At 40.6% G+C, this 9,983-nt stretch overlaps 2 protein-coding genes across 2 annotated transcripts; one reads left to right on the top strand and one right to left on the bottom strand.

Annotated features, from left to right (window-relative positions):
* Positions 1-307: 307 nt before the first annotated feature.
* On the top strand, positions 308-3,136 carry LOC122307725 (putative kinase-like protein TMKL1). The gene is made up of 2 exons (XM_043120789.1): positions 308-1,979; positions 2,302-3,136. Exons 1-2 carry the CDS (start codon positions 584-586, stop codon positions 2,940-2,942), a joined length of 2,037 nt encoding a protein of 678 aa, XP_042976723.1. The 5' UTR covers positions 308-583; the 3' UTR covers positions 2,943-3,136.
* A 1,160-nt stretch (positions 3,137-4,296) lies between these two features.
* On the bottom strand, positions 4,297-9,334 carry LOC122307726 (probable pectate lyase 8). Its single transcript, XM_043120790.1, has 7 exons — positions 9,094-9,334; positions 8,780-8,839; positions 8,116-8,181; positions 5,408-6,050; positions 5,172-5,275; positions 4,912-5,050; positions 4,297-4,783 (listed from the first exon to the last, which is right to left on the bottom strand). Exons 1-7 carry the CDS (start codon positions 9,204-9,206, stop codon positions 4,565-4,567), a joined length of 1,344 nt encoding a protein of 447 aa, XP_042976724.1. The 5' UTR covers positions 9,207-9,334; the 3' UTR covers positions 4,297-4,564.
* Between the last annotated feature and the right edge of the window lie 649 nt (positions 9,335-9,983).

Below are 9,983 nucleotides of genomic sequence, written 5' to 3'. Positions count from 1 at the left end.
CTTGTCTTTCACATGTATGGAGAAAAAACGATCCTCCAATGAATTTTGCCAATTACTGACCACCCGAAAAAGGCTGAGATATATTGGACGATTCCAAGGCTGAAATGTACAAAAATCAAAATGTTCAAACTTGGTAATTCAATTAGGGAATAGAACTCACAAAGGTCAAAGATCATGATAAAAGGTATGTGCGAGGAAAATCTAAATAGATGATTAAGGAAAGGAATGATTGCTACATGCTGGCATGAGTTCGAACAGTGAACTGCCAAGAAACATGTTTTGGTGGTTGGTCTCCTTGGGCATCATTTCGGACCTTCGGTTTCATCGGAGTTTCTCATAAAGGTCATTTCTTTTGGACATGGGGTTCGGACAATCCTCCTCTCCTGAGAGCTTCTCGTCTTTTCTTTTCTTTTTCCTTTTCATCAGTCTCTTAAAAGTTGATCTCAAATTAGAGACAATCCAAACGATGTTAAGAGATTACTTGCGGTCCACGGTGTGTCAGCTTTCCCGATAAGAAGTAAACCTCTCTTATTAGCTACCACCACTCCTCTCTCTCTCTCTCTCTCTCTCTCCAGCTTCATCAATGGCGCTTCTGAACCACTTTACTCCCTGCATTTTCTTCCTCCTCCTCTTCTTTACTTCAGGCATTACACACACGGAGTCTGCTTCTCCGGATGTTGAGCTTGTCTTGGGAAAGATCAGAGCTTCATTGCAAGGTAACGCTGAGAACCTTTTGCTATCTTCATGGAATTCTTCTGTGCCTTTGTGCCAATGGAGGGGCCTCAAATGGGTCTTCTCCAATGGCTCTCCTTTGCTCTGCAATGACGTCTCTTCCCCGCAATGGACTAACCTCTCTGTCTTCGAAGACCCGTCTCTGCACCTTCTCTCCCTTCAGCTTCCATCTGCTAATCTCACTGGTTCACTCCCCAGAGAGTTGGGTGTGTTCTCTATGCTTCGAAGTCTCTACCTTAACATCAATTCACTGAGTGGAACAATCCCTCTTGAGCTTGGCTATTGCTCTTCACTCTCTGACATTGATTTGGGTGACAATTTGTTGACTGGAGCTTTAGCACCATCTATCTGGAATTTGTATGGACTTGTTTCTCTGAGGCTTCACAGTAATTCGCTATCTGGGTCAGTCCCCGAACCTGCATTACCAAACTCTACCTTCAACAGTTTACAGGTTTTGGATTTGGGTAACAACAAGCTTTCTGGAAATTTTCCACAATTCATAACCCGGTTTTATGGGCTTAAAGAGCTTGATCTTGGTAATAATATGTTCTCAGGTTCAATTCCAGACGGTTTATCTGGCCTAAACCTTGAGAAATTGAATCTTTCACACAATAATTTTAGTGGGGACTTACCCCTTTTTGGAGAATCAAAATATGGTGTGGAGGTGTTTGAGGGAAACAATCCGAGGCTTTGTGGTTTACCTTTGAAAAGTTGTAGTGGAAGTTCTGGAATAAGCCCAGGCGCAATTGCTGGTATTGTGATTGTTTTGATGGCTGGAACAGTGGTTTTGGCTTCACTGTCGATTTGGTATGTGCAAAATAAAAAGCAGAAGAGCAGGGGAGAGAATGCAGATGAATTGGAGGAGGAGGAAGATGATGAAGATGGAGGTGTTGCTGTTTCTGTTGGTGGTGGTGGTGGAGGTGGTGAAGGGAAGCTTATTTTGTTTCAAGGTGGCGAGCGTTTGACATTGGAGGATGTCTTGAATGCAACCGGGCAAGTTATGGAGAAGACAAGCTATGGGACCGTCTATAAGGCAAAGCTTTCAGATGGGGGGACCATTGCTTTGAGATTGTTGAGGGAAGGTAGTTGCAAGGATAGGGGTTGGTGTTTGCCCCTGATAAAGCAGTTGGGAAAGATCCGCCACGACAATTTGATTCCATTGAGAGCTTTCTATGAGGGGAAGCGAGGGGAAAAACTCCTCATTTATGACTATCTACCTCACAGAACCCTCCATGATCTCTTACATGGTATGTTCATTTATTCGTGCTTCTTTCTGCATTTTATTCATTTTGCATCTCATATAGATATGGAATAGCTGAAATTCATCCTCGTTATAAAGAAGAAAAACTAGCATCACTTTATTAATACAGTAAATAACCCTAATTAAAAGTGAAGCCTCGTGTGATTGAGAACACTTAATTCCCACCATTGTTAAACTCTTATTATAAAAGCCATTTAAGATCATGATCAGTGGAGTACTTCAATACTGCTCTACCTTTTTCTTTGCAAAGTATGAGCGATCATGCTAGTTCATTAAACAATTGTTTTCTCTGTTCTGGTCGACTGTAGAAGCTAGTGCAGGAAAACCAGTGATGAACTGGGCTCGAAGGCACAAGATTGCATTGGGTATAGCCAGAGGACTAGCATATCTTCATACAGGTCTTGAGGTACCCATTACTCATGGAAATGTGAGATCCAAAAATGTGCTTGTAGATGAGTTTTTTGTTGCCAGCCTCACTGAATTTGGGCTTGACAAGCTAATGATCCAAACCGTGGCTGATGAAATGGTGGCACTTCTAAAAACTGACGGTTACAAAGCCCCAGAGCTTCAAAAAATGAAGAAATGTAATTCTAGGACAGATGTCTATGCATATGGGATATTGTTACTGGAAATTTTGATAGGAAAAAAAGCTGGAAAAAATGGGAGAAGTGGGGACTTTGTCGATTTGCCTTCAATGGTGAAAGTAGCAGTTTTGGAGGAGACAACGATGGAGGTTTTTGATGTGGAGGTTTTGAAGGGTATAAGGAGTCCCATGGAAGAGGGTTTGGTTCATGCATTGAAGCTTGCAATGGGTTGCTGTGCTCCGGTGGCTTCAGTTAGACCTACAATGGATGAAGTCGTGAAGAAGTTAGAGGAGTATCGACCAAGGAACAGGTCTGCTTTATACAGCCCTACAGAAACAGGGAGTGGAATAGATACACCATTCTGAGCCTTCTTTTTCCTTTTGTTCATCTAAATACTAGTTCCATCTCAGGTCACTGTATCTGATCCTCATCAAGAAGGTGACTGTAGTGTATAATGCTAATGTTTGTTATATTTCTAGGACTTGGGAATGTTTGATTTTAGACAATGCAGCACTTAAAACAGCTATCTTGAATGTAACAAATGTTTGATATCCCAGAATCATGTGTGCCTGCAACTCCTTTAGATAATTTTATCACAAACTATTTGTTAGATGGCACAAACAAAATTTTTTAATTTATTCAGAACCAACTACGAGTTTTAAGTATAAACATGTCACGGCTATGATTCTACGATGTGAAGAAGGGTCTGAGGGAAAAGAAGGCCTGGGCTGGGTTGCAAGAAGTGGGCTGTAGTGCAGTGTCGTGGGACATAGCTAGTGGTCTGGATTAATCAGAGTGTATTAGTGTAATAAGCCCATGGGTCCATTAAATACAACTAGTGACAATTCTATAAAGGAGCTTCGGTATGTACATTTACGGATTGAAGAATACCAAATACAAATTGAAAAGTCTCTTTCTAATTCTCTCTTCTCTCTATTTCTCTCTCTTCTTCTGGGTTTCTTCTTGGGCGTGTGACGAAACAGCTAGCCCAAGAGCGAGCTGCAGAACAACAAAACCTCCTTTCAGCACCCAATAGAGACAAGCCAAACATAGCATCAAACATTAAAAGGAATATTCCAAACATCAGCTAACTTCCTGATCAAAGAAGTGCCCTTAAATACTCCTATAAGGGGCTAGTCTTGATCTTCAGATACCCCCATACATATGAGATTGCTCTTTGAAATATTTGATACGTGAAGTGCCAATAGCCAGGACGCACCCTTGGTGTGGTTGAGTTGTAGGCCTTGAAAATGTTGGGTTTAAAGCCCGCATGTAAATGATTATCCAACGAGAAGTCGGAAGATCTTAGGTGGGTTGGTTTTATTAGAAGTTGAACACACTCCATCATTGTATTGGGTTGGAAACCAACCATGCATTCCCAGCTGATTGGTGACTACAAGAAGCTTAACTCTCCCGACAGCCTAAATTTATACGAAGCTCAGTCCCTTGTTATGATCTTTTTTTCTAGTCAGAAACTGACTTAAAGTCTTGAGTGGCGAGTATGAAAGCTCCAAACTAAGGCTAGGCTGGGTGTGAATTCAAAATGCCGTTCCTTACCTTACATGCTAACAGAGTAGCCTCCTCCTCAGAGATAAATTAATAGGAACAAATTGTTGTTCGTCATGCTCAAATTTTCTTAACATTTGAGAGCAGATAGTCTCATATAATAACAGACCTCCGGGATTATATTGTCGGGGCACAGCGCGCAAAATGGGCATGTTTTGAATAAAATTTGACAGCAATTTGTTATATGTGAAAAATGTACACCTTTTCAAATATTTGACTGGGACAAAATACAAAGAAGCGACACGTGTGCAAAATAGCTGCAAGCTCACTGAATAGTTCTATAACAATAACAAAGGAAGAAAAATGGGTGAATTTTCCTTTCCTCTTTTTTTCTTTCCATTTTTTTCCTTTTTTTTTTTTTCTTGTCTGTGTTTAATTTCCACCGGCCCATTATCTATTCTGTCGGTGGGATTGGGAATTATTAACACTGGGATCCCCTGCGGCAACTAAGGACACCAGCACCCGAAGTAAGGGCACCAACCATGGAAGAGGACTTTGCCCCTAAACTTGAGGCTCTTGCATAGCTGGCTGAAGCTCCAGCTCCTGATGGTGTGAAGAAGGCTCCATTCAGCAGAAGGTCTCCTTCTGATCTCCAATTCCAGTGCTTCCATGCACCATCAAATGTAACCCTCTTTGTCACCTTCACAAATCATCAGTGTTTCAATCAATATTGTGATCAAGAATTTGATCATCATCATTCGTCATTAGCCTTATAAAAAATATTGTTTTTTTCTTTTTTCTTTTTTTTTGGGGAGGTTCTATAGTTACCTCCTTGGCAAAATTGTTGGCAGGTGCAAGATATCTATTGCCCTGGCTGTTAATGGTAGGCTCAGCACTCCCACCAATGGCATACATTTCCCAGTGTGTGTAGTCATTGTTCACCACATGGAAATATCCATGCCTGCACCTGCAAGATTTTGATTGACCACCGAAAAAATTGGTTAGATCGAGGCACATATAATGTCAACTAGAAAGCACGTACCCCAAAGGTGGTATTGAGATAGCAATTTTAGTGTTGAGCATGTTACCTTGGCATTCTCTGGATTAGACCCTCACCAAAATGGTTGTAGGCAATGGTCACTTGCATCTGCTTGTCTCTTGTGTAGGTGTCACTGTGACCCAATAGCATAACCTGATTTTTATCAACGTTTTTCAAAAAAAAAAAAAAAAAAAAAGAAAGAAAGAAATTAGCCTCCCATCTACTAATTATCTAAATTCATTCAAAGTAACAAAAAAATGACGAAATGGGAGTAACATATATGACCTCATTGTGGTGGGTGAAGTAGTTGTTGGAAATGGTGATGGCAGTGGAGCCCATTATAGCATCAACAAGGCCATCAGCACAATTGGAGAGTGAATTGTGGTCAACCCAAATGTGGCTTGAACCAAAGATGGAAACGGCATCCCCATCAGCCATTGTTCTCCACCCAAAATGGCTTGGCGAGCTCCGAACCATGGCATTGCCAGTCGGCTTGCAATCGTGGATATGTAGACCGTGGATAATGACATTGGTTATGAATTGGATAGTGATGCAAGCCCCATAAGCAATGTGGACATTGGCACCACGACCATCAATGGTCTTAAAGCTGTTCATGATCAGCTCCTGCTTAAGTCTGATCACCATGTCCCTCTTGAACACAATCCACAATGGCCTGTCCTGAATGACTGCGTGGCGGAGCGTGCCCGGTCTGGGATTAACGGGGTCATTATCGCTGGGATCATTAACAACATAGTATTTTCCATCGCGTCCGCCAACGGCATTGCGTCCAAATCCAATGGCACAATTCGCAAGGCGCTTTCGGTGTAGGTACCACTGTCTATCACAGCGCCAACAGTCATCAATTGGGTTCCCAGTTCCACACGAAAAATATCCCAAATTCCTCCTTTCTGTGCTATTACGAATGCTCCTGAGAAAGTTTGAAACACATAATATTGATGTTAGTTAATTGCCATCACATATATATTATATTCTAATGACTTCCTGTGATCTTTTTATCTCATCTTAATATTTTAACTGTGTAACCATACTAGGCATAAATTTCATCAAGTAAAAATCATCACCAAATAAGCATGTGAAGGCGAGAATTTCATAAATGTGAGACAACAATATTGTTGCAATATCGTCCCACAGTTTTAAGTAGGCCATGTGATAAAAATGTAGGATGTGTTACGGATTGATGGTTACGGTTCTACGGACGGATTAGGTTCTTTATTTTGTTTTGTTTTATTTGACTACATGTGCTTCGCTACAGGAAATAAATGCAAGCTCGAACTAATACTTGTCTAGTACTCAATGTGTCGGTGGGACTGACTTTAATAAAAATGGCTCATTTAATAAGGTCATGAGGATCTCATTGATTAACACACAAACACACACATACATATATATATATATATAGTTCTTCTGTCACTTGCTGCAGCCGCTGGATCAAGTGGGGAATTATATATCTGCCTCAAAGCGTTTCGGCCTGTTTGAAACCAGATCTGTGTGTCATTTACCCGAAAGAGTAAAATTGAGACACGATGTGTGATTCCTGGTCATGAGCTGATCTTATGACTCTTACAGGCTGGAAAAAGGGGCAAAATTTTCAGTAGCCTACCCCACCAATTTTGGAATCCGGACAAACCCACTACATGAAATAATGAGCAATGTGATGGGTGATTTTCTGTAATGCTAGCTAATTCACTTCTAGGTAAGACAAAATAATCGTACTACTGTTAAATGGATGATAAGAGTTCAAAGGGCAGAATTCATGATTACATAAAGCATTGGATTCCCACTTTTAGAAACCAAGCATTTTGGAACATATGAGTAAATCAAAATTGACGTCCAAGCAATAAGATTGCGGTTGGTTGGGGGCATTTGGAAGATCTGGCACGGAAAGACCGCAGTAACAAAATCCATGCAAGATCTCCCACAATCCAATAATGAAAGAAGAGGCAGCAGCATGAACTACTTTATTTTGTCACCATATGCCATATGTTATATATATATATAAGTAGCATATTAATTGATGTTACTCTCGCTAGAAATATATATAAACGTACGTTTAGATAAGGGATCGAGTTTTCACATACCGTCAAGCAATGGCTTTAATAAAAGCAATTGAAGGGACCATTATAAGGTAAGGTACCAAAGAAATATACTTGGGTTAGAGGAAGAGAAAAAAACAAAACTCATGTAGATAATGAGCGTGACGGGCGGATCTCTCTAGACATGTGCATGTGGGTAAAGCTGGCATGGAGATTATTAGAGAGAAGAGAAGATCAGGCTTTTTTTTTTCTTTTTTTCTTTGAGCAGTGAAGATCAGACTTTCAGCTGCAGAGAACATGCAGGAGGTTGATTCCTAAGAAACGTAAAGTTCGACTTCCATACAGGTGAGTAAAATAACCTAAAAGGAATATCCATATCATATCTACTTATTCTAGTACTCCCAGATCTCTTAAAAAATAAAGGTTGCTGATCTGCGAAATGCTTATTGGCGTATCAATCTATGATGATGATGATGAGTCATTCGACAAAAAAGACAAGGATTAATATATTATATATAAATATATATATATATATATATATATCCGCTCTTCCCACCAACCCACGAAAATGAAAAACCCGATCCAACAGGCATGTATCTTTTTCCTCCTACCGTATGGAGACACGTTTGACCGTGAAGGATTCGACCCACATGGGAGCGGTAAAAAGGACAATCTTTAAATACTACATGTGATCTCATGAGAAGTTGAGTAATGAGAACTGAATATTATATCCAGAACCATGCATGTGCGTTTTCTTTTTTAAAACAAGAAAGATAAAAGAAATTCTGGTTATTATTCTAAAGTGAATATCATGTGAGCCATCTTCAATGCGACTCCAGGGGGAAAAACAATTGGAAATTAAATGAACAAAAAAACTCATATTTATGAGATCAGGAACGACAGATCAGAGAAAAAAGAGAGAGAAGGATTGAGACATACAGTTCAACCATAGAAGCTACCTCCTCTGGATCATGCACAGCGTGCTCATTCCAGCCAACCTCCGACCTGAAAAAAAAAAAAAAAAAAAAAAAAAAAAAAAAAAAAACCAATAGGAGTGTAACATCTCCAACTTTAGACATCGATCAGAGATTAAGACGGCAACGTTTTTCTTATCATGATCTAGAACTGAGTTTCACTCGACATGAATGGGGAGCACGGAACGGCGCCGTGTCATGATCAGATCGTTTTAACGAAATGATATTTTGTGACGTGAGGAAATTATCACACAGTAAGGAGAAAAAAAAAAAAAACTCGGGGGACGCCAGCACATGTTCAAAGGAAAGAAGACGGTTAAGTTTGCAGTGTATGTAAAAACTGAAAAGGACGTATAAGAAGACTTTCACATGGTTTGAGAAACATGTGAGACAGGTTTAACGCAATGTACAGATATATAAAAACTAAAACGACGTATCGAACGTAAGAACGGCTCTGATTTTTTCAATTTTTTCAGATCCAATCTGGAACGGTCCAGATTATTCTGATATTTCTAACTGTAACAGGATCGATCAGTGGTAAGAGTGCAGCTGAAGATCTAAAACTAAAGCTGACTTCTCACTTCTCAGTACCGACCGAGTGCTAGATAGTTAGCTACTCTGCTACTGACCTGTTCGCCATTGGCGCATTGTTGGAGCTCTGCAACTCCTGTGCCTCTGCAAGCCTGTCACTGCCAAAACGAAGAAGGTGGAAGAAATTAATCGAAGCTTCCCGTCAGAAACGGTACCTTTTTAAAACATAAAACAGGGATCTAAATTGGTAAACGCGAAGACGTACAGGGCTCCATTGCTACGAGATTAAAACGCATTCACATTCTCGGCAAAAGTTTGTGATTGTGATAAAGCATGATCAGGAATTTTGAGAAAGCAGGCAAACATAGTTAAAGAAAGAAATGAAAAAAACGACATTTTCGAGCGAACAAACCTTGACTGTGCTAGCTGATCATGATCCTTCTCGTCGGAGGCCTTCACGCTTATAAAAAGCAGCGTTAGAACCAGCAATGAGCCTACGGAGAACCGTCTCAAAGACACCGCCATTGTTGCTCTCTTCTCTCCTTCTCTCTCTCCCTTTCTCCCTCTCTCTGATACTAAATGCAATTTTCCTCCCGACTTCTCCCTCTGAAAAATAAAGAAAGAAAAAAGAAACGGAGGGAGGAGTAGTAGACAGAGGAGCCAAGGAGGTGCCGTTCTTTTTATAGCGAAAAGAAAAGGGGGAAAAATGCTTCAGTCTCTAATTAACCATGGTTAAGTTAATTAAACCACCCGTTCACCACACTAACCGCCAGCAACTGATTAGTCTGTCTCGCTATCCCCACCGCTCACACGTGTCAATTCCGTCGGTCGCTCACGTGCCGGACCCCACACCTCCCTGTGGCCTCTGACATTATTTCGGGCCGGTTCGGATCGGACCTTCTCTCTTCTCTCTCTCTCTCTGGGGGGGACCAATTCTGCCACGTCGGATTTTTTTATTCTACCGTAGTCATGAGATTTATGATGACACGTGTCCACATGGACGACGAGCGAACTAAATTCCCGGTCACAACAGTACGAACAGTTTTTTATTTGTTTACACTCTGACGGATTGACAAGTGTCCTCATCTGGAGTACGGTACGGTAGTCGGTAAGTCCGTATTTTCAAGTTCGCTGTCCACATTCCACACTATGTCACCGGTTCTTCCGGTTTTTGTTCTTTAGACTTTGGAAATTTCCCTGCTGTAACCCGCTACTTCTCTTGATTTATTTATTTATCAATATATTCTTTCTGATTTGTTTTTTAGTTTTTGGGTTTAATTATTCCACCTAGAAAAGAAACCT

The sequence above is a fragment of the Carya illinoinensis genome, chromosome 4 (genome assembly GCF_018687715.1).
Source record: "Carya illinoinensis cultivar Pawnee chromosome 4, C.illinoinensisPawnee_v1, whole genome shotgun sequence".
Lineage (NCBI taxonomy): Eukaryota > Viridiplantae > Streptophyta > Magnoliopsida > Fagales > Juglandaceae > Carya > Carya illinoinensis.
The sequence above is the reverse complement of the archived record's forward strand: the minus strand, read 5'-3'. Positions and strand labels throughout refer to the sequence as shown.

Excerpts from the sequence above, each read along its gene's own strand:
- LOC122307725 (XM_043120789.1), top strand. The coding sequence starts at position 584 with ATGGCGCTTCTGAACCACTTTACTCCCTGCATTTTCTTCCTCCTCCTC. Across the intron at positions 1,980-2,301 it reads CCTCCATGATCTCTTACATG|AAGCTAGTGCAGGAAAACCA; the intron begins GTATGTTCATTT and ends GGTCGACTGTAG.
- LOC122307726 (XM_043120790.1), bottom strand. The coding sequence starts at position 9,206 with ATGGCGGTGTCTTTGAGACGGTTCTCCGTAGGCTCATTGCTGGTTCTA. Across the intron at positions 8,840-9,093 it reads GATCAGCTAGCACAGTCAAG|TGACAGGCTTGCAGAGGCAC; the intron begins GTTTGTTCGCTC and ends TCGTTTTGGCAG. Across the intron at positions 5,051-5,171 it reads CTAATCCAGAGAATGCCAAG|GTGCAGGCATGGATATTTCC; the intron begins GTAACATGCTCA and ends AAAATCTTGCAG.